The sequence below is a fragment of the Manis pentadactyla genome, chromosome 6 (genome assembly GCF_030020395.1).
Source record: "Manis pentadactyla isolate mManPen7 chromosome 6, mManPen7.hap1, whole genome shotgun sequence".
NCBI classification, from domain to species: domain Eukaryota; kingdom Metazoa; phylum Chordata; class Mammalia; order Pholidota; family Manidae; genus Manis; species Manis pentadactyla.
Window position 1 is genome coordinate 65,189,390 of NC_080024.1, and position 25,236 is coordinate 65,214,625.

Sequence of the window (25,236 nt, forward strand, 5' to 3'; positions counted from 1 at the left end):
CATCTGGAGAAGAAGAGAAAACCTCAACAGAAAAGGGTAAAGTGGCAAGACTGAGATCCGGCAGGACCCAAGTCCTCCCCCTATCCCAGCCCACAGGCAAGAGAAAGAGGAATGGAGAGGGGAGGGGATAGGAGCTCAGGATCACTGAAAATCTGCTCTAGGAGCATGAGTCCACATTACATGATGCTCTTGGTGATTAATGGAGCTGGACAATAAAAACAGGCAAAACACTCATGGAGGCTGAGATTCCAGCTGCTTGTGGAGAGCAGGGACACTATTGGCCCCCTGGGACAAAAGCAAAATGGGCAGTTTGAGAGCCCCAGACACTACATCCCCCCTCACTGGCAATGCAGCCCTGAGGCTCCTCCCTGTGCTTGTGGCCAGTAGACAACCCACTTTCCCCGGCAGTGATGTCAGACTTTGCTGCCAGGAAGGCAGAAGGAGACCCTCCCAGCTTTCTCAGCTCAATTTTGGCCAAACCAGGGAGGTACCTGTAGGGGCCACCCCTGGGAGCTCCTCCCCTGTGGGCACTGAGTACTTTGTGCCTGTGGCCCCTGCCATTGCTGCAAGCCAGGCAGAGGGTGACTCTGCCCACAGCAACTTCAGCAACACAGAGACTGCTGCGTTGATCACAAAGGCACAGCCAAAGTAAACTGCCCACCTAGAGTAAGACCACTATAAGCTACACAGAAAGGCAGCCTCACCCACTGCACACCAACAGCTGGGGATCCTGCACTGGAAGATAAACAGTCGAGCTTCTGGGCACTAGAGGGTGCCTCCTTCATAAAGCCATTACTCCATAGGAAGAAGCCCAGAAACCCTGGCAAAATGAGGAAGGAGAGGAATATATTCCCAACAAAAATACAAGACAAAAAACCAGAAAGAGGGCTGAATGAAACAGAAATCACCAATCTTCTTGAAAAAGATTTCAAAGTAAAAGTCGTAAACATGCTTGTAGATATACAGAAAAATATTCAACATCTAAGGGGAGGACTTCAACAAAAAGAAGACCTGCAAAAGAGCCACTCAGAGCTGAAGAATACACTATCTGAAATCAAACATACAATGGAAGAATTTTAATAGCAGATTATCACAGGTTGAAGAAGTTGTTGAGAATATGGAAATTAGGGAACAAGAAAAAAAATAAGCAAAAAAAAAAACAGAAAAAAGGATCTCTAGGAATGAAAGAATAATAAGAGAGCTGTGTGCCCAATCCAAACAGAATGATAGTTGCATAATTGGGGTACCAGAAGGAGAACAGAGAGACAAAGGGACAGAAAGTGTCTGAGGAAATAATTGTCGAAAACATCCCTTATCTGGGGAAGGAAATAGACCCTCGGGTCGTGGAAATTCAGAGAGCCCATAACAAAAGGAACCCTAGAAAGACAACACCAAGACATATAATAATTAAAATTGTAAAGATCAAGAAGAAGGAAAGAGTATTGAAAGCAGCCAGAGAGAGAAAAAAGATTACTTATAAAGGAAACAGCATCAGGCTATCATAAATTTTATGGTATGATATGGTTTTTTGTCAGCATAAACTCTACATTCAAGAAGGGAGTGGCACGATGTATTTGATGTAATGAAGCAAGTACCTCCAACCAAGAATCTTCTACCCAGCAAGATTGTCATTTAAATTTGAAGCAGGTATTAAACAATTTTCAGATAAACAAAAGTTGAAGGAATTCACCACTACTAAGCCAGCCTTATAGGATATGTTAAAGTGACTGCTCTAGATGGAAATATTCCAAAGGTTAAATAGCTTTCACAGGTGAAAATAAACCCACAGTGAAGGTAGTAGACCAATTAATCACCACCCAAGTACACTATTAAAACAAAAGAAGCAAAATCAACTACTCATAAAATCGATCAAGGAATACACAGGAAGTGCAGATTATGACATCTAATACAAATAGTGTGGAGGAGGAAGAAGACAACAGTACCTTCAGATTGTGTTTGAAATAGATTAATCAGCAATTTAAGATGCACTGTTATATAGTAAGGAAGCCGTCCTTGAACCTTTGGTAACCACAAAACTAAAACCTACAATAGATGCACACAGACACAAAAAGAATGAAAGAGAGAGAGAGAGAGAGAAGGAAAATCCAATCACAACAGTAAAGAAATCCATCAAATAACAAGAGCATAAGAGAGGAAGAAAGGAAGAGAGAGGAGGTATAAAAACAACCAGAAAACAAATAATAAAATGATAATAAGTACATATCAATAATCACCTTAAATGTAAATGGGCTGAACACATAATGTAGGGGCGGGGGCATGGTGAAGGCAGTATAGCACAGAGAAGACAATTAGTGATTCTATAGCATCTTATTATGCTGATGGACAGTGACTGTAATGGGGTATGTGGTGGGGACTTGATAATGGGGGGAATCTAGTAACCACAATGTTGTTCATGTAAGTGTATATTAATGATACAAAAAAAAAAATGTAAATGGGCTGAATGTACCAGTCAAAAAACATTGAGTAGCAAAATGAATCCATTCAAACAAGACCCATCTGTATGCTGCATACAAGAGACTCACTTCAGACTCAGAGAAATACACAAACTGAAAGTGAAGGGTTGGAAAAAGATACTTCATGCACATAATAGAAAAAAGCAGTAGTAGCAATACTTAGACAAAATAGTTTTCAAAGAAAGAAAGTAACAAGAGGCAAAGAAGAACATTACATAATAATAAAGGGTTCAGTCTAACAAGAGGACATAACCATTATAAATAGTTATGCGCCCAATATAGGTGTAATATAAATTCTACAAATGTAAGATAAATTCTAGCCGAAATAAGCAGGCAAAGAGAGGCAACAAAGGGCTAGGTAATTTATTTGAATGCCCCTGGGCCAGGTTCCGCGGTCTGACTATCACAGGCCAGGGAAGTCACGCGAAAGTAGACAGGCAGCGAGTTTTTAAAGAAGGTAGGGGGAGGCAGAGCTTAGATTTACAGTGGCGCGAGGATTGGCTAGCCTAAGGCACGTTTTTTAGGTTGGGAGGGGGCAGCAGCCAGGGGCTTTGGCACGTCATCAGTGTCTGACATGCTTACCCCTCCCCCCAGTGCCTTCAACCTTACATTTCAGCCTTTTGGTCATAATGGGTAACAACTTGATCTGGCTGACAAGGGGCGTCCTGGCCGGGGGCTTGGGAGGGGAGGTTTGTAGCATGTTCTGACTGCAAACATCTCATCCTGCTTTTTTTAGAGGCTTTTACTTCATTCCGTCTAAGCTTATGGTTTCTGTCTCATTTTCTCTTCTACAGATAGAGACTTTAGCTGCTGCCAGGGAAAAGGGGCGACAACCGCTCTGGCTGCTTCATGCTGAGAAGGGGCACAGCAAAGGGTGCAGCTAGGTTTCTATCACTGGTCAGTTGAGAGGGCCTCAGAAAGTTGGCGCTTTTATTCTGGAAGAACAAATTTGATGAGATTAAGAATGCATGGCTGAATATGAGAACTAGAAATATGAAGAGTTTAATTGAGAATTATAGCCAGGTATTATGGGGAAACTAAAATTTTGGATTGAGTTTACATCTCAATGACTAGTATTAGGATTTAATATAGATAAGACTGTATTATTGAAACAATACTTTTCTCTAAAATCACCCTTATTTAGAAGTAGCAAGATTAAGAAAATAATTAACACTGGGCTTTATTATTTGCATAAGTGCAGCAAGAAGAGCGATTGATTACACAGGCTCTTTTAAATGTGCTTTGCTGGAACTTTTTGTGAGGAATTTCAGATTGAACTTTTAAAGGCCTCTTGAGGCCAGAAAGCCAAGTAAGACTTGCTATCAGGTTATGCTTGCAGTACCTGTAGATTTGGGTGAATTCTTCTCTTCTTGAGGTTCTGAAGACATTCTTGAGGTTCCTCCACCTGCCAGGAAGTGACCTTCTTTACTCACCTGGTAAGGCTGCTGGGAATTCTGTAAGCAAGGTACCAGGCTAGTTCTTCTAAGGGGCTTTGTTGGCTGTATAAAGTCAGTCTTAGTTCTTTAAAGCTGTCTGTTTATATTTGAGTTTACACACGTGTCTCTCAGGTATGACGTTCCAGTTAAAGCTTTGGTAATATAACTAGTGTTTTTAATTGGTCTTCTTACAAGGAAAGTAGATTTTTATTGAACTTGTGCAAATAAATATACTGACATGAAATATAAAAATAGTCACAGAGAGTTTTTAAATTCTGGAGGGATTACGTAGAGAGAAAGATAAAGTTTCAATTCTGCTTATAAAGGCAGTCATTTACTAAACTGCTGTCAGCTTAAGAGAAAAAGCTTAAAACATTTTATCAATAACATTTGAAATAAATTATAAAATTATCTTTCTTAGTTTACTTAACTTTATGTAACTAATACTTGTTCTGTTGAAATTTAGTTTTTTACTGGTTTAGAAGTAATAAAACAGTGACTATAAATGACAAAAGACTTACAAATGACAATGGTTAAAGATTTGGTGAGAGCTTACTGTAAGACAGTTGTCATAAGGAAATTTGGATATTTCTATAACATGAAATATTTAGTAACAAAGTTTAGCATCATTCTCTGTGACAGTGCCTTTTAGGTAATTAAGCAGGTAAATAAGCCAAATTAGCTAAATATTTTCCTCAATGAGAAGAAATTCTTTTGACATGTTCTAGGGGCCCTTTGGAAAATATCAGAGTGAACTAGAGGTAAAAAGCACTTTTTTGAATTTGATTTTGGGAAGCTGTTAAAAGTTTTAAGGCACTTGCTTAAATAGGATTATAGGTTGCTGTGAAGCAATACTTATCTATTTAACCAGAATGACAATAAAATACTTCAAAGGAAAACTTTGTCTTTTTAACTGAAAACAAAATTTTAATATTGCTGTGTACTTGATACTGAGATTTATTTGCTGCACTTATTTAATTCACTTATTTTTAACTATGCTGGGTTATTTACAAGACCTTTACTGAATATTAGACAAAGTCAAGCCTTTAGGCATTTATTCTTAAAAGATTTAGTAGATAACATCAACTTAAATGACATTAGGTAAACTTAGGCAGTTGATAACAAGGACATGCCTGTCTCAGTCAAATTCAAATTAGCCTTAATGCTTAACATTTTTTATTAGATTTCCTGGAAATTTTAGAATGCTTAATTTTTACAAGCGCTTGTTTTTAAATCAATTTTTATTAATACTATCCAGAGGTAGGAAAATATTTCTCATTTACACACAAACATAAAATTGAGACACAACGATACAGTCAGCAACATTTTTTACATAAAAACATATACACAGATAGACAAACTGATATAAAGACTTGAGTTACTGATATCTAATTGCTTTGTTTTCCTTTAGCTTCGTATTTGTGGCTTCTGGAACTAGAGGGCAGGAGGAGCGTGTTCTGGTTGGGGAAGAGGGCGGTGAAAGTGGAAGGAGAGGGGGAGGGGGTGGTGCAGCCACCGGAAGAGGAGAGCAGGACAGCGGCATGGTTGAGAACGTAATACTTTAAGATGGCGGCGACACGTATGAAGACAAAGGACTTAAAGATGGTGGTGGAGAGAGGGGGAGGGGATTGCGAGCTGAGGGAGGTGGGCAACTGAGGTTTTATGGCGGATCTGAAAAGGAAGGACTGGGCAGAGTAAGAGGCTGACAGTCTTTAACTGGAGATCGGGCCAGGAGAACCTGAGTCATTGAACACAACATAAAGGTCTGGGCGGGAGTGCAAAGTCCAAAAAGCCTGCACATATGGGATTTCATTCTACTCTCCGCTCTAGTGGCAATAATTAGTTAAGTCGGTGAGGAGGCCAAAATCGAAAGTTTCCTCAGGGGGCCAGCGAGATTGGTTGTCCAAGGGATACTGAGGCCTGGCCTCAGAGCAAAGAAAGACTAGCTTCCATTTGCGAATTTCCTGGGACAAACATAGAGTAGCCAAATTAGAAATGAGACACGGCAGCGGGGTCTGAGCCTCTGCTTTCGAGGGCTGGTCCCCATGTCTGCGCCACTTCCCAACTAATCCTGCTGAGAGGAGCGCCCAGTGTCCCAAGCACACCAAGTTAGGGGAGATGTCCTGGGAGCCTGGGTGAGGCACGTCTCCCCCACCACAGGAAGCAGGGGCGGGTATCCCGGATACTCGCAATGGATGGGCTGAATACCCAGACCTGGACATACGCACGATTTCTAATGGAGCAGGTGAAACAGAGTTAGGAAGGGAAGCAGACCGGGGGAAACTGAGGGACTCACCGGAAAATATTCCATGCAGTGGAGAGCAGGCTGAGGTCCTGGGTCGGGGAAGGAGGAGGCGGGGCCACCGGTGGCCGGTCGGGGCCCCGTGCTCACACTCCTTCCCGGGATTTCAGCACCAAATGTAAGATAAATTCTACAAATGTAAGATAAATTCTAGCTGAAATAAGCAGGCAAAGAGAGGCAACAGAGGGCCAGGTAATTTATTTGAATGCCCCTGGGTGAGGTTCCACGGTCTGACTATCACAGGCTGGGGAAGTCACGTGAAAGTAGACAGGCAGTGAGTTTTTAAAGAAGGCAGGGGGGAGGCAGAGCTTAGATTTACAGCGGCGCAAGGATTGGCTAGCCTAAGGCACATTTTTTAGGTTGGGAGAGGGCAGCAGCTGGGGGCTTTGGCATGTCATCAGTGTCTGACATGCTCACCCCTCCCCCCAGTGCCTTCAACCTTACAATAGGAACATCTAAATATGTAAAACACACACTACCAAAATTAAAGGGGGAAATAGATTGAAATACATTCATTTTAGGAGATGTTAACAAATCACTCACATCAGTAGATCAACCAGACAGAAACTAAGTAAGGAAACAGACACTTAACAATACATTAGAGCTGATGGACTTAATAGGTATCTATAGAACATTCCACCCAAAAGAAGCAGGATACACATTCTTCTCAAGCATACATAGAACATTTTTTTCAAAACGGATCACATACTGTGCCTCAAAAAGAGCCTCAATAAATTAAATAAGACTGAAATTGTATCAAGCAGCTTCTCAGATCACAATGGTATGAATCTAGAAATAAATTACACAAAACACAAAAGCCTATAAACACATAGAAGCTGAATAACATACTTAAATAATCAATGGAGTAATGACCAAATTAAACCAATAATACATAGAGACAAATGAAAACTAAAGCACAACAGCTCAAACCCTGTGGGATGCAGTGAAGGTAGTTCTAAGGAAAGTACATACCAATACAGACTGACCTCAAAAAACAAGAACAATCCCAAACTCACAATCCCAAACTCACAAACTGCCTAAACTCACAATTAAAGAAATTAGAAAAAGGAGAAGTGAATCCCAAAGTTAGTAGAAACAGGGACATAATAAAGATCAGAGCAGAAATAAATAAATAAAGAATAAAGCAGTAGAAAAAAATCAACGAAACCAGGAGCTGGTTATTTGAGAAAATAAAGACAAACCCTTAGCCAGACTTTTCAAGAAAAAAAGAGAATGTATACATATAAACAAAATGAGGAACAAAGAAGGAATAATCACAACAGACACCGTAGAAATACAAAGAATTACTAGAGAATACTAAGAAAAATTATTTGCCAATGAACTGGACAACCTGGAAGAAATGAACAACTTTCTAGAAAAATACTACCTTCCAAGACTGACCCAGGAAGAAACAGAATATCTGAACAGACCAGTTACCAGCAATGAAATTGAATTGGTAGTCAAAAAACCAACTAAAAAAAAACAACTCCATCCGATGGCTTCACAGCTAATTCTACCAAACATTTAAAGAAGAGTCAATACCCATCCTTCTTAAAGTATTCCAAAAAGAAGAGAAGAGAATGCTTCCAAACTCATTCTATGAGGCCAGCATCACTCAAATACCATAATCAGATGAAGACACCACAAAAACAAAAAGTTACAGACCAATATCCCTGATGAACATAGATGCAAAAATCCTTAACAAAATATTAGCAAACCAAATTCAAAAAGTACATCCAAAAGATAATCATGACCAAGTGTGATTTATTGCAGGGATGCAAGGATTGTACAAAATATTCATAACTCCATCAATGTCATATGTCACATTAACAAAAAGGACAAACATCACATGATTATGTCAATAGATTCTGGAAAAGCCTTTGACAAAATTGAACATCCATTCATGATCAAAACTCAACACAATGGGTGTAGAGGACACATACCTTGACATAAAAAGACCATATACAACAAACTGACAGCCAACATCATTCTTAATAATGAAAAGCTGAAAGGATGCCCACTATCACTTTTACTCAACATGGTACTGGAGGTCCTAGCAATGGTAATCAGAAAACACAAAGATATCAAAGTCATCCAAATTGGTAAGGGAGAAATTAAATTGTTACTGTTTGCAGATTACATTATATTATACATATAAAACTCTAAAGACCTCACCAAGAAATTATTAGAACTAATAACTGAATTCAGCAAAGTTACAGGATATAAAATTATTTAGGAGCATGTTGTTAAGCCTCCATGTGTTTGTGAGCCTCTTTGCTTTCTTTGTACAGTTTATTTCTAGTTTTATGCCTTTGTGGTCTGAAAAGTTGGTTGGTAGGATTTCAATCTTTTGGAATTTTCTGAGGCTCTTTTTGTGGCCTAGTATGTGGTCTATTCTGGAGAATGTTCCATGTGCACTTGAGAAGAATGTATATCCTGTTGCTTTTGGATGTAGAGTTCTATAGATGTCTATTAGGTCCATCTGCTCTACTGTGTTGTTCAGTGCTTCCGTGTCCTTACTTATTTTCTGCCCAGTGGATCTATCCTTTGGGGTGAGTGGTGTGTTGAAGTCTCCTAGAATGAATGCATTGCAGTCTATTTCCCCCTTTAGTTCTGTTAGTATTTGTTTCACATATGCTGGTGCTCCTGTGTTGGGTGCATATATATTTAGAATGGTTATATCGTCTTGTTTGACTGAGCCCTTTATCATTATGTAGTGTCCTTCTCTATCTCTTGTTACTTTCTTTGTTTTGAAGTCTATTTTGTCTGATATTAGTACTGCAACCACTGCTTTCTTCTCACTGTTGTTTGATTGAAATATGTTTTTCCATCCCTTGACTTTTAGTCTGTACATGTCTTTGGGTTTGAGGTGAGTTTCTTGTAAGCAGCATATAGATGGGTCTTGCTTTTTTATCCATTCTGTTACTCTGTGTCTTTTGATTGGTGCATTCAACCCATTAACATTTAGGGTGACTATTGAAAGATATGTACTTATTGCCATTGCAGGCTTTAAATTCGTGGTTACCAAAGGTTCAAGGTTAGCCTCTTTAGTATCTTACTGCCTAACTTAGCTCGCTTATTGAGCTGTTATATACACTGTCTGGAGATTCTTTTCTTCTCTCCCTTCTTGTTCCTCCTCCTCGATTCTTCATATGTTGGGTGTTTTGTGCTGTGCTCTTTCTAGGAGTGCTCCCATCTAGAGCAGTCCCTGTAAGATGTTCTGTAGAGGTGGTTTGTGGAAAGCAAATTCCCTCAGCTTTTGTTTGTCTGGGAATTGTTTAATCCCACGTTCATATTTGAATGATAGTCGTGCTGAATACAGTATCCTTGGTTCAAGGCCCTTCTGTTTCATTGTATTAAATATATCATGCCATTCTCTTCTGGCCTGTAGAGTTTCTGTTGAGAAATCTGACGTTAGCCTGATGGGTTTCCCTTTATAGGTGACCTTTTTCTCTCTAGCTGCCTTTAACACTCTTTCCTTGTCCTTGATCTTTGCCATTTTAATTATTATGTGTCTTGGTGTTGTCCTTCTTGGATCCTTTCTGTTGGGGGTTCTGTGTATTTCTATGGTCTGTTCGATTATTTCCTCCCCCAGTTTGGGGAAGTTTTTAGCAATTATTTCTTCTAAGATACTTTCCATCTCTTTTCCTCTCTCTTCTTCTTCTGGGACCCCTTTAATACGGATATTGTTCCTTTTGGATTGGTCACACAGTTCTCTTAATATTGTTTCATTCCTGGAGATCCTTTTGTCTCTCTCTATGTCAGCTTCTATGCGTTCCTGTTCTCTGATTTCAATTCCATCAATGGCCTCTTGCATTCTATCCATTCTGCTTATAAACCCTTCCAGAGTTTGTTTCATTTCTGCGATCTCCTTTCTGGCATCTGTGATCTCCCTCTGGACTTCATCCCATTTCTCTTGCATATTTCTCTGCATCTCTGTCAGCATGTTTATGATTTTTATTTTGAATTCTTTGTCAGGAAGACTGGTTAGGTCTGTCTCCTTCTCTGGTGTTGTCTCTGTGATCTTTGTCTGCCTGTAGCTTTGCCTTTTCATGGTGATAGGAATAGTCTGCAGAACTGGGACGAGTGACGGCTGGAAGGACTTCCTTTCTTGTTGGTTTGTGGCCCTCCTCTCCTGGGAGAACAGAGACCTCTAGTGGCTTGTGCTGGGCAGCTGCGCGCAGACAGGGTTTCTGCTTCCTGCCCGGTTGCTATGGAGTTAATCTCCGCTGTTGCTGTGGGCGTGGCCTGGCTCGGGCAGCTACTCCAAAATGGTGGAGTCGCGTTGGAGCAGGAGCTACTGGGAAGCTATTTATCTCTGTAAGGGGCCTCCCTGCTCCCTGCAGCCCAGGGGTTAGGGTGCCCAGAGATCCCCGGATTCCCTACCTGTAGATTAAGTGTCCCGCCCTGCCCCTTTAAGACTTCCAAAAAGCACCCGTCAAAACAAAACAACGACCACCAAAAAAAAAAAGAAAAAAAAATGTTTTAATTTAAAAAAAAAAATTTTTTTTTAATTAAAAAAAAAAGGTGGTCGCTCGTTTGTCTTTATTCTCCGGTGCCAGCCTCGGGCCTCTGCTTACCGGTCTTGCTGCCCTGTTTCCCTAGTATTGGGGTCCCTATCCCTTTAAGACTTCCAAAAAGCGCTCGCCAAAACAAAGCAGCAAAAAAGCAAAAAAAAAAAAAAAGAAAATGGTCGCGCGCTTTTCTTATGTCCTCCGACACCCGGCCTCCAGTGCCCGCTCACTGTTCTTGCTGCCCTGTTTTCCTAGTATCCAGGGCCCTGCACTCTGGCCCGGATGGCGGGGGCTGGGTGTTCGGCAGTCCTGGGCTCCGTCTCCCTCCGGCTCTGCCTATTCTTCTCCCGCCGGGAGCTGGGGGGATGGGAGCTCGGCTCCCGCCGGACCGGGGCTTGTATCTTACCCGCTTCGCGAGTTGCTGGGTTCTCTCAGGTGCGGATGTGGTCTGGATATTGTCATGTGTCCTCTGGTCTTTATTCTAGGAAGGGTTGTCTTTGTTATATTTTCATAGATATATGTTGTTTTGGGAGGAGATTTCCGCTGCTCTACTCACGCCGCCATCTTCCGCCCCTCCGAGGATACAAAATTAATACACAGATATCTATCACATTCCTATACACTAACAATGAACTAGCACAGAGAAATCAGGAAAACAACTCCATTTACAATTGTATCAGAAAGAATAAAATGCCTAGGAATAAACCGAGGAGGTAAAAGACCTTTACTCTGAAAAGTATAAGACACTCATGAGAGAAATTAAAGAAGACACCAATAAATGCAAATCTATCCCATGCTCACGGGTAGTAAGAAATAGTATTGTCAAAATGGCCACCCTGCCCAAAGCAATTTACAGATTCAATGCACTCTCTATCAAAATACCAATAACAGTCTTCAATGAACAAATAGTTCTGAAATTCCTATGGAACTATAAAAGACCTTGAATAGCCAAAGCAATCCTGAGAAGGAACAAGGCTGGGGAATTATACTTCCTGATTTCAAGCTACAGTAATAAAAATTTAGTACTGTCACAAGAGCAGACCCATAGATCAATGGAAAAGAGTAGATAGCCCAGATATATGCCCATGTATACATGGTCAATTAATATATGATAAAGGAGCCATGACTATACAATGAGGAAAAGACAGTCTGTTCTACAACTGGTGTTGACAAGACTGGACAGCTATATGTAAAAGATGAAACTGGTTATTGTCTAACTCCGTACACCAAAGTAAACTCAAGTGGATAAAAGACCTGAATATGTCATGAAACCATAAAACTCTTTAAAAAAAACCGGTAAAAATCTCTTGAATATAAGCACGAGCAACTTTTTTTCCTGGATACATCTCCTTGGGCAAGGGAAACAAAATAAAAAATGAGCAAGTGGGACTACATCAAACTATAAATCTTCTTTACAACAAAGGATACCCTCAGCAGAACAAAAAGATATCCTACCATATGGGAGAATATATTAAAAGCAATTCATCTGATAAGGGGTTCACATCCAAAATATATGAAGAACTCATATGCCTCAACACCTAAAAAGCAAATAACCAGATTATGAAATGGGTGGAGGACTGTAACAGACACTTCTCCAAAGAAGAAATACAGATGGCCAACAGGCACATGTAAAGATGCTCCCCATCACTGATCATCAGGGAAATGCAAAGTAAAACCACCATGAGATATCACCTCATACTAGTTGGGATGGCCACTATCCAAAATATAAGAAATAACATGCTGGCGAGGATATGGAGAAAGGGGAGCCCTCCTACACTGTTGGTGGGAATGTAAATTGGTTCAACCATTGTGGAAAGCAATATGGAGGTTCCTCAAAAAATTAAAAATAGAAATACATTTGACTCAGTAATCCCACTTACAGGAATTTCCTCGAAGAAAAACAAGATCCCTGGTTCAAAAAGACGTATTCAGCCCTATGTTTATCGCTGCTCTATTTGCAATAGCCAAGATATGGAAGCAGCCTAAGTGTCCATCAGTAGATAAATGGATAAAGAAGAGGTGGTACACATACATACAATGGAATATTATTCAGCCCTAAGAAGAAAACAAATCCTACCATTTGCAACAACATGGATGGAGCTAGAGGGTATTATGCTCAGTGAAATAAACCAGGCGGAGAGAGACAAGTACCAAATGATTTCCCTCATTTGTGGAGTATAACAACGAAGCAAAACTGAAGGAACAAAACACAGCAGATTCAAGAACTCCAAGGATGGACTAGTGGTTACCAAAGGGAAGGGGATGTGGAGAGTGGGTAGAGAGGGAGGGAGAAGGGGATTAAGGGGCATTATGATTAGCACACAGAATGTAGGGGGGTCACGGGGAAGGCAGTATAGCACAGAGAAGACAAGTAGTGACTCTGTAGCCTCTTACTATGCCAATGGACAGTGAGTGCAATGGGGTGTTGAGGGGACTTAATAATATGGGTTAATGGAATAATCACAATGTTGCTCATGTGAAACCTTCAGAAGAGTATACATCAATGATACCTTAATAAAAAATCAAATCTTTAATTAATACATGATCAAAGAAAACTCCAAGCACAGATGACTTTATCTATGAATTCTGCCATCCATTTAAGGAACAAATAGTACCAGTTTTTTTAAAACTTCCTTGAACAACTAAGGCAGAAATACTTCTAACATATTTTAGGAGGCCAGCATACTCTTAGTATCAAAATTCAAGAAAGACTGTTTAATGTATAAGAGGAAACTTATAAGCTAATCTCAGTTATAAAAGTAAATGAGAAGTTTTATATTCACAACCCAACATGTAATATATAAAAATGATAATTTATCATTATTAGTAATGAACTCTCAGTTTGGTGACACAGGGAAGTCAAGAGTAAAATCAAAGTCAAGGAAGCAGACAAGCATGTTTATTACTATGCTCTGTAATAGAGAGGGCCTCGATCTAGTGTCAGAATGTGGCAAATATTCAAAGAAAGTTTTCTTTTATGGGGTTTTCCAAGGGATTTTTAAGAGTTGTTATTTAAGCAAGTGTCGATTGACAGATGGGCAAATGATGTAACCTAATTAGTACCGCACATTGCCTTTTCCCAGAATTCTCTCTGATTGCCCACCAAGAGGCACAAAAACACAATGCAGATTTATTATAATCAGGAATAGTTACTTCAGGGCACCCCTGGAGCATGCCCAGTTGGACTCTAGCTTGTGGAATGTCTCTGGGTTTTACTTTTCCTGCTAGGGATTTTCTCATTGGTGGAAGCTATTAGTAGTCTCAGCTCACTAGTCTCTCTGTGATCACCCCAGCCTCTCTTCCTGCTTATCTCTGGCTTCTTGCCCAACATTATTACAAAGTCAGATTTATTTTTGATATACAAAGTTGGTTTAAAATTAGAAAAAACAATAATTTTCCACATAAAGAGAAAGATCATATGATCATATTAACAGATGCCCAAATTAAAAACAGTGGACAAAATGTATCATTAGTCTGTTATTAAAACTCTTAAAAACATTCTGTAGTAGTTAACCTCCCTAATCTACAGTATGTATCCATTTTTCTCTCTGCTTGCATATTACATGCTGTGCTGTCGGTCACCGTGTCCCGCTGAATGCCCTGTTTATTCATCCTGGCTTCCTTCTTCTGTTTCTTTTTAACCAACTCAGATGTTACTTCTTAACATGTCTTTTCCCACTTTCCTTCAGATAAAAATTTTTTTTTGATCTGTGTACTCATAGTTGCATTATCTAGGACAATCACCTTATTTTAAGGTCAGCTAATTAGTAACTTTAATCACATTTAATATTTTGCCATGTAAGGTAACATACTTGCAATTTCTGAGGATTAGGATGTGACATCTTTGGGAAGCCATTATTCTGCCTGCCAGTGTCTTCTGACCCAAAATTTACATCCTTCCCACATGTTAAATAACACTCACCTTATCTCAACATTCCCAAAAGTCTCAGTCCATATGACAGCATATACTCAGCATCCAAAAATTTCACCTAAATCTTATCAGCTCAAATATTCTAAATCTCATTATCTAAATCAGGTATGATGAAACTGTGTATAATCTATTCTGTGCCAAAACCTCTTTTAGTCTGTGAAACTGTGAACATCAAAAAACAAGTTGCCACTTTCCAAAACACAGTGGTGGGGAGAGGCACAGAATAACAGTTATAAACTTTCTTTTTCGAACAAAAAAATTAGAGGAGTCACTGATCCTAAGCAGTTTCAAAATTCATCCAGGCTAATTCCATTTGATCTCAAGGTCTAATAATTTTCTGTCACTGTAGCTCTGCCTCCTGGACTAAAGATTTTGTTCTTTCGCCTTTTAAGTGAAGGTTTATTTTTCATGAAGGTTAGTGTGTGTTGGTCAGCCTGTTTCTTGTTTATGGAATTTGGGGCATCTGACAGCTTTTCATTTTGTACTCTGCCCTTTTAATCCAAGCTGGCAGTGTTTCTGCAGATATAAAGACCTCAAGAATCTTATTGTTCTCCCATGTATGACACAAGGATTCACTGCATTAGACAAGAGAATCCTCCACAGTTCTTTTCTAGATAACCTCGTTGCTATTTTGGCTTCTGCTGAAAAGGCTGAGGGCATCAATGAGTCACACACTTAATCTTTTAACAGACCATTTATGTGATTGAGTACTCAGACCTCTCTGGGGTACTAGCAGAAGACTGTCCAGCTGCACCATCTGTCTCTGTTTCTGTTTCTTCTCACATTTTAATGTAAACAGCAAGAAGAAACCAGTCTACACCTTCAACACTTTGGAAATCCCCTGAGCTAAATATTCAAGTACATTTGGTGGAAGTATGACTGTGTATAATTATAGGGTGAAGTTCTGCTAAGCTTTCTTCCCACAGTAACAAAGATCTTCATTCCTCCAGTTTCCAGTAGCATGTTTCTTATTTCCTTCTGAATCCTCACCACTGCGCCTCCGTAGTCCTGACAACAGTGTTCCTCAAGGCGATAGATGTTTTCTATGCTGTGCTCTGGAATTCCTGGAGTCCTTACTCGCAGAGTTGTTAACATGCCTGTATTTCTGCTGATAATCTGTTCAAGGAGGTCTAAGCTTTTTTAAGGTCATGCTCCTAAAAATTCTCATAGTCTCTCGCCGACTGCACAGTCCCAAAACTACCTACCCCACAGGTACACTTTCAGGTCCCAAGATCTGAAGGAGTTTCCTGTTGCTACTGGGGCAAGTTACTGCAAACTTAGTGACTTAATACAAATTTATTATCCTTCAGTTTTGGAGATCACAAATCCAAAATGGGTTTCATTTGGCTAAAACCAAGGTGTCATTAGTACTCTTACCCCTGGTGGTTCTGGAGAAGACTGTTTTCTTGTCTTTTCCAGCTTCCAGAAGCTGACCCCACACCTTGGTTCATGACCCTTTTCTATCTGCAAGCCAGCAGTAGCCAGTTGAATCTTTGTTATGTAACATTACTCTGATTATAACACATCTGCCCTTCTCTTCTGCATTTAACAACTCTTATAATTGCATTGGGCCCACAAAGGTAATCCAGAATAAATCCTTAATTTAAGGTCAGCTGGTTAGCTACCTTTATTCTCCTTTGCTATGTAACTTAACATACACATGTCCCAGGGATTAGAATGTGGACGTCTTTGGGAGGCATTGTTCTGCATATCACAGTAGTACTTGGTGATAATAAATCCTTAGTTCTCAATTCAATGTTAATGTATTAACATTTGGACCTTTCAGAGACAAACTAATTTCATCCTTCCCACACACACCCATTTCTTTTCCCCAATGATAACTTTTTTTTAATTGAGATGAAATTCACATACATACAGTTTTTAACCATTTAAAGCATATAATTCAGTGGCATTTAGTGCATCCACAGTGTTAAGCAAACTCCCTGTAGTTTCAAAACTATTTTTTAATCCAGAACACTTGCACCCATTAAGTAATCCCCATTTCTCCCTCCCCTCATCCCCTGGTAACAAATAATCTTTCTTGAGGTGTTTGCCTCCCGGCTAGTTCAAAAAAGGAATCATTCAGTATGTGCTCTTTTATGTCTGGCCCTGGCATATTTTCAAGGGCATCCAAGTTGTAGCATCTATCAGTACTTCATTTTTTAAAATATCTGAATAATACTTCATTGTATGTCTATGCAGGTTATCCATTCATCTGTTGATGAACATTTAGATTATTTCTGCCTTTTGGCTGTTATGAGTAATGCTGCTATAAACATTTATGTACAAGTTTCTGTGTGGACTTACGTTTTCATTTCTTTTGAGTTATATAACTAAGAGTAAATTTGCTTGGTAATGTGGTAATGCTGTTTAACTTGTTAAAGAACTGCTAAACAATTTTTCATATCTGCACCATTTTACATTACCACCAGCAATAAATAAGGGTTTTCATTTCTCCACATCCTTGGCAACATTTTTTATTTTCCATTTTTTGATCATAATCATAGTAAATAACAAGTGGCATCTCAATGTGGTTTTAATTTGCATTTCCCAAATGGCTATTAATGTTAAACATCCTTTATTGTGCTTGTTGGTCTTTGTATAGATATTCAAGTCTTCTGCTAAGCTTTTAATCAGGCTATTTATCTTTAAGTTGTTGAGTTACAAGAGTTTTTTATGTATTCTGGATACTAGACCCTTATCAGATATGTGCTACGTAGGTATTTTCTTCCACTCTGTAAGCTTTTACTTGCTTGATAATGTCCTTTGATGTATAAATGTTTTTAATTTTTATGTAGTTTATTCTTTTGTTGCTTGTGCTTTTGGTGTCCATCCTTTGGCAAATCCATGGTCATGAAGATTTACTCTTGTGCTATCTTCTGGTAGTTTTGATAGTTTTATAATTTTAGTTCTTAAATTTAGGTCACTGATAGTTTCAGTTTATATTTTATGTAGAGGTAGAGTTCCAGCCTCTTTGTTTTGTATGTGATTGTCCAGTTGTCCTAGTACCATTTGTTAAAGAGACTGTTGTTCTTTTCCCCTTAAGTGGCCCTGGCACCCTTGGCAAAAATCAGTTAGCCACAGACATTTGGGTTTATTTCTGTACTCAGTTCTAGTCCATTAGTTTATATGTCTATCCTTATGACAGTACCACACCTGCAATGACTTTGTAGTAAGTTTTGAAAGAGGAATGTGAGTCTGCTTTGTTTTGTTTTGTTTTCAATACTCTTTTATCTATTTGAGGCCCCTTGCAATTTCATACAAATTTGAAAATCAGTTTTTCCATTTAACAAAATGGGCCATTTGTATTTTGATCAGGAGTTATATTGGATCTATGGATCACTTTGGCAGGGATTGGCTTCTTAGCAATATCAAGTCTACTAATATGTGAACCTAGAAATCTTTTCATTTAATTAGTATTCTTTAATGTCTTTAGCAGTGTTTTGTAGTTTTTCATGTACAAGTCACTTCCTGGGTTAAAATTATTATTATTTCATTTATTTTATTCTTTTCAGTTCTGTTACTAATGGAATTATATTCTTAATACCCTTTTCAGATTGTTTGTTGCTAGTGCATAGAAACACAACTGATTTTTGTGTGTTGATCACTTGTACCCTACAACTTTGCTGTATTTATTAGGTCTTATAGATTTTTCTTGTTCATTCTTTGAGATTTTCTACAGAAGAGTTATGTTACCTACAAATAGAGGTAGTTTTACTTCTTCCTTTCCAATTTTGATGCATTTTATTTCTTTTTCTTATTTAACTGCTCTTGTAGAACTTCCAGTATAATATTGAATAGCATTGGTGAAAGCATCCTTGCCTTGTTCCTGATCTTAAGGGGAAAACTTTTAGTCTATCACCACTGAGTATGTTGTTAATTGTGGTTTTTTTTATAAATGGCCTATATTATGTTGAGGAAGTTCTGTTCTGTTCCTAGCTTTTTGAAGGGCTCTTTAAAGGCAGATTAGTCTCATCTCTCTCCCTCCCTTATTTAAAAAACATATTCCTCAGTGCATGGCTCATAGTTAAATGTTCAATAAAAACTTGTTAAGGTGTATGAATAAATGGGCTTGCCTTTTTTTTTTCCTTAAGTGCCTCTAACAGTCTGTTTACCATAGTTTATATTCCTTAACTTTTTAAGATACTAGGTTTGTTTCCTGCTTAAGCAGAATATCTTTAAAGAATTTAATATCAAACTTGCTTGAAATAAGTATTCCTTGTTTTATGTTATTTTTGGTAGTTACTGCTGCTATAGTCATCCCACATTTCTATTAAATTCTTATAAAACGGTTCTTTGAATTAAAAATAAAATTGTTATTCTTTCAGATTCACTATGGGACATTATTAAGAGTTAAGCCTTACATTTGAAGTTTGAATTTCTTTGCTTTTTAAGTTTTATATAAGCCTATTGATCAGCTTTTTGTAGGAGCTTTGGCATGCTTCAAAATAAATATATACATGAATGTATATTTGCACATAATAAAGTATTAGTAATTCAGTCTATAAAGTCACATATGATTCATATGGGAAGGGACTAGACTTCATCTTCACACTCTCTGTGAATAAAAGACTTACCAAGTAACTTAACCAACTCATTTTCTTAAGAGAGTGAGTGTTTTTTAAGCATCTTAAAAACATCATAAAAATAACTGATGTGGCAATTAAAAGTCATTAAAATTAATATTATCCTAGCTTAGCTCTTTTCATTCTATTAATAAAATCCTGTTTCTTTAAAGAAGATTGTCCCAGATCATTTTATCTAAAGACATTTTATATTTTATCTAAAAATATTCTTTATTAATGAAAATAGATAACAGAGATATCTAAAAAGCTAATAATATGTCAGGCACTTCCTGATAGGAAAATGCAGAGAAATGTAAAAAATATCTCTTTTGGTGTTTTGGGGTTTGCATTCTTTTTGGTGAGATAAAACCCTGGAATAGGAACTCTTAAACTGAAATTGGTGAACCCTAAAATTATGTAAATGTGAAATTTTCTGGAGTGTTGTAAATTTCTTTAGATTATTTTTTGATATTCATGATCAAAAAATGGTAAGAGTTACTGCCCAATGTAAGACAAATTCTAGAATGTAAGATAAATTCTAACCGAAATAAGCAGGCAACTAGAGGCAACAAAGGGCCAGGCAGTTTATTTGAGCACAATTCCTGGGTTATGTTCCTTGGTCTGAAACACAGGCCGGGAAAGTCACACCCCTCAGGGAGGTGGAGGCTTATAAGGAATTAGGAGGGGGAGGAGTGGATAAGCTATCCCCTTTCCATGTAAAGCACGGACCTTAGAGTCTAGTCTGTTCTCCTTTTATGGTATCTCTCTGTTCTGTTTGCATGTCCTTGTTTTTCCTTCCCTTCCTCCAGCCTAACACCCTTGAAAGTCAGTAGCCCAGTATTTAGTACTATCTGTATACTTTGCTTATGAATTATTAAAAATCAAGCCAAGAGAAATTAGTAAATATATATAATTATTTGAAGCTTAATCATAGTTGTAGTAATCAAAATGCAGTAAGTAAATAGCAAAATTCTGCTGCTGCTGGAAGTTACCATTAATCTTTAATTGGAATTGTGTGTTTAATACCAGGATTAGACAGATGAAACAGTACTCTGAGGTCAAAGCTTTTGAAATAAGTGAAGTATCACTGTGTAAGTAAATCTGGGAGGGAGGATTTGTGTGCATTCACTTTAGCTACTGGGATGTGGATGATTTATATTTGAACCACAGCACAAATACAACTGGAATTAAATACTATTAAATAGCAAATAAGCACTACATTATGCAATAAAATTAAAGAATATTCAACAAAGTAAATCATCATGGAGCTAATTGACATTAATGTATTAACTCAGAAGAATAGTAGCTATTGAAAACTACCAATTCAAGATAATAAAATGTCCTTCCTTCCAAATCGCAGAAGTTCCCAGCCATCTGCATGTATAGGAGCTTTGCAGTTTTACACGATAACCAAATTTCTTAGTAGAATACAGTTTCAAAAATTTTCGGAAACTCAAGTCGTACTAATTTTAGTTTATGATCACTAAATTTTATAATCCAATAAAAGCCAAAGTATAGAATTGTATATTATTCCTATATAGAATTACATATTTTTAAAAAATTAGTTCTGAGTCCATCCTATGGTCTGGTCTACCAAGTGGGCCGAAAAACGTACTTTAAAAATAGGAAATTATAATATTGTTATGTAGGTAATTAAATTTCCATCAGTGGCATACATATGCCTATCCAGAAACTGCCAAAATTCCTACAGCTTTGCTTTACTGGGTTAGTTGAGATACTATCAATTTTGGTTTCCAAACCTTATTGTCTTTTAATATCACCTTTCCCCTTCACCCACTTTCATTCCATCTACATTGACACTGCAACACTTAATTCTCTAAATTAACTTTAAGCAACTGCTGCAACTATCTGCTGTTGCTATATTCACAATAAAATCCAGCTGTTGTGTTAACCTAAGACTGGGTAGAGAGATTTCATTGTAAAGGCCTAGTTTTTCATTATTAAGATATTTCTAGTAGAAACCTAACTGAATTTCTTGGAGGTTTTTGTTTGTTTCCTTTCAATACCCTTTCTTCAGAATTAGTAAATTTAATTAGTCTGTAGCTAAAGGGAAATAACATTTATACTGAATGTTGCTGAGGGACCTGAACCAACTGTAAATAAGTCATCCCTGGGTTCAGAGGTTAACCATATGACCCAGGAACACACAATTAAGCAAACAAGGGCTTGGATATGATAGATAAAAGCAGTTCTTTCAATAGTTGTAGTATGAAACTGATGTTGTTTTGTTGTGGAGTGTTTTTTTTTTCTCTTTCTCTTTCTCAGAATACAGAATCATTTTTTCATAGGAAGTGTTATGATGTGTATATGTCTTATTATGGCTCTCCATTTATTAAACTAGTTGTTTTTCAAAGTTACCTAATATTTGAAATTAATAATAAAATAACCATAAAGTACTTTCAAGATTTTAAGTCTTATGTCTGTTTATATTAAAATTTAGTGCTTTGGCTGCAGTTTAGCATTCCTTTTGTCTAATTTACTTACTAACAAATGAAAGAGAAGTGAAAAGTGTCTTAGTTTTTTTTCTTTATTTTAAAACCAGTGTCCAAACTGGACTGACTCCCTTTGCAGTGATTTCCCAGGATATAGTAAAATGAAGTTCTCACTTGGTATGCAAGTCTGGCTGCTGCTTGCCTCTCCTGCTGCTCACAGCTTTTAACTATGTCCTGATGTTTACATTTTTTTCTCTTCTTACATGCCAGCCTGTGTACATCTTAGTGTAGTGTCTTTGTACTTGTTATAACCTGTGTCTGCAACATACTCCTGCAGGTCCTCTTGTGGATGCCTTTTTGATATTTAGATCAAGGCCACCTCTGTAATACCCAGTGCAAATTAGTGTAATACAGCCAGTCATGTCATACCACCCTGTTTTGTTTTCTTTATACTTTTATGTTTCTTTATTAAATTACTTCTTTTCTTCCTTCATACTCCCACTGTAGAGTGTAAATTCAAACTGAAATGTATGGAGAAACTCTCATTTTCGTTGTATCCTTAGAAACTAAATTCTAGAACAGGGCCTCATTAAATAGTTGAGTTTATGAGTTAGTTCATTGTTCCATCTAAAAGTATTAGATATACTCTAAAGAATATCTTAAATGATTTTTGGCTTATATATTTTGGGCTGAAAGTTGTCAACATTTTAGTATTTCCATTTGACTAATTTTAATCTAATTTTGCTGGTTGTTAGTAAGAAATAATAAATATTAATCTTAATATCTAGAATTACAATTTCATTCGACAGGTTGACTTTGGCAGAATATCATGAACAGGAAGAAATTTTCAAACTTAGACTAGGACATCTCAAAAAGGTATGTGAAGCATATGCTGGATTTTTCATTTGTTACCAGAGGTTGTGGAGTATTGTGTTTTAAGTCTCTTACTAAAAAAGTCAAAACTTAAGAGAGAAAAAATGAATTAAAAACTTTAAACAAAAAATAAAAGAGGTATTAAAGTTGCAATTTTATGTTAAGTTTATTAAAATACCATTCCTTTACCTTGTGACAACTTACAGACATTGAGATGCTGACAAACACAGTGTCCCTATAGTGGAGGAGTGATTCCTGGCTAGACCTCTATGGTCTAAAGACTACTCTGTTTAAATGCTTAAGACTACTCTGTTAAAATCTTTTTGAAAGTGCTTCATTTTTAAGATGAAATGTAAAATTCTATATTGTGTCCGTTTATAATAAATTGAAATAATTATAAATTAATAACAAACTTGTTTCTTTGGCTTAACTTTTAAGCTGTTGAATGCTTGATTATTTAATGTTTCAATTAAAACATATACATTGGCAAATATAGAAGAGCCTAATGATCAGTAATACTGATAATAACTTATAAAAATGTTGCTGTTACATTTTTATAATATATAACTTTGTACTTGTTAGCAGACTCTGACATTGTAATCCATTCATTATTTTTACAGTTCATATTTTTAGTTTAAACCATTTCAAAGAAATAATAGATTTCCCCTCAAAGTGAAGTTACTGGCAGATGTAAAACTCCCTTTCTTTGATCCAGTTGTTTATTCTGCTTTCCACTTGTCGGATTACTTAAATTTTTTTAAATAGGCTGACTGATAGCTAAAATTTAGTTAGTGAACTAATTGACTGTAGTATCTCTGATGTCATCTCCCTGGGGTAGGATCAGGTAGAACAGGGAAACCCATGCTAATAGCAGCTACTATCACACTATATGTGCTGTTTTGATTTTGGAGTGCTACCAACATGCTTCAGACCCCTGCATTTAATTACAGGGAACAGAAAAAAATTTTATTTTACATCATGAAACTAGTTTGCATTAATGTCTATGCCCCTGCTAAGAACAGTTGCAACCTAAACTCCTTGGACAGTAAATTCTAAAATGTTTTATTCTCTCTCTCTCTCTCTCTCTAAGCTATCTTCTGTTCTATTGTAATTATTGACTATTTCTGCTCTTTGAGATATGTAGACTTCAGTCTATTCTCTGCAGCAGATGAAAATGTAATAGGACTATAGAAGGGAAGAGGGGATTTTGTAGTACAGAATGATACAAGTATCTGTGGGCCCACCTAAGCTGTTTTGATTATGAGTTCATTGTGACCTATGCTTCATGTCCCATATAGATTTATCAATTATTTTCTAACCAGCTTTTCACGATAATGAGATAGTCTAACTATATATGTACTTAGAGCTTTAACTGGAGGGATACTGTTTTCACTTTTAATGATAAATTTTAAAATACTCTTTCTAATGCTGAGCTCTCACATGTGTGTCTTATTTATGAGAACCTGTTAATAAAATCTGAATTTATAAAGCAGTTAAATTAGGAGTTGGCTATTTGTGTTATGACAAAAACTTCACTTTTTCAAAGGCTTTAGGGGAAGGTTTGTGTTTGTTTTTGGTTGGTTGGTTGATTTTAAAGTTTTTCTGGTACTTTGGAAATACTCAGATTCTCTAAAACATTTTTTTTCTAAAGTGAGGTATAAATGTCTAGATACTATATAAACATTTGTAAGCTTTTCCAGAATGCTACACCTTCTCTTCTAACCTCCATATATAAATCCCTTTCCCAATCTTTGACTTCTCCATTTTTTTGTATTTACTCTTTCTTTCTAATGATTGTCCCCTCCATAATCTCTTTCCTGTTCCTTTTCCCCAGCTTATCAAATTTATTGAGCAGCTTTAGATTTCTAACTTTATCTTCTTAACAAATTTACATTACTTTTCTTTGTTCTCCACCATGAAGTATTTTGGGAGAGTGACGACCTAATAATGCTAAAACATATACTCTTACATCTTGAATTACCACATTTTCTTCTGAAAGACTATTTTGGGTGAGAAGAATGAATGCATTATAAGAACGCTAGTATTGCATGCAGAGAACAAAATTGAGTAAGTAGTGTCACCCTAGAGCACAAATAAATAGCGGTCACCTATTTACCACTGGGTATTAATTTTTGAGTTGTAAAGTTAAAAAATAAAAAGCATTAAGTTGCATGTTTTAAAAATAAGTTGTTTTGCATTCTAAGGCACAGTTGGAAAATAGGTCATTAAAAGTAGGTCATTCTGATTTCTAAAAAAGAAGTAGATTGGATACCTTTAACACATAGAGAACAAGCTTGAATTAAGAGGGAAGATGTTTTTTTCTCTTCTGCCTTATCAGCTGTCCATGTTTCTGGGTTTATTAAGATGACAGGAACTGTACCCAGACTTGTACTGTATAGCTTCTACCATAGGGTGGATCTGATTCGTGAGTATTTGATGTCCTGGTATCCTGCACAGGAACTGGCCTGGTGGTATGTCAGCTTAAGGTTTAGATTTGGAGCCTGTCATACTCTTGCAGCATTAGCAAGGGTGACTTTCACTTTCACATTACCTTTAATAAAAACTATTAAAGCTAAGCAGAACTATTAGATTAAGTTTGTTGGCACCAAGGGAGAAAAATTCCTTTATTGAGGAAGTCCATGTGGACTTGGACATATAAGAGAAGACCTATTTACTTTTTCTTGAAAT

The 25,236-nt window shown here is 37.3% G+C and overlaps 1 protein-coding gene across 1 annotated transcript in view; it reads left to right on the top strand.

Annotated features, from left to right (window-relative positions):
- TLK1 (tousled like kinase 1) overlaps positions 1-25,236 on the top strand; it is a 177,650-nt gene that overhangs the window by 122,118 nt on the left and 30,296 nt on the right. The window contains exon 12 of the mRNA XM_036917804.2: positions 22,485-22,551. Coding sequence (XP_036773699.1) covers positions 22,485-22,551 — 67 coding nt within the window. The remainder of the gene's footprint in view (positions 1-22,484; positions 22,552-25,236) is intronic.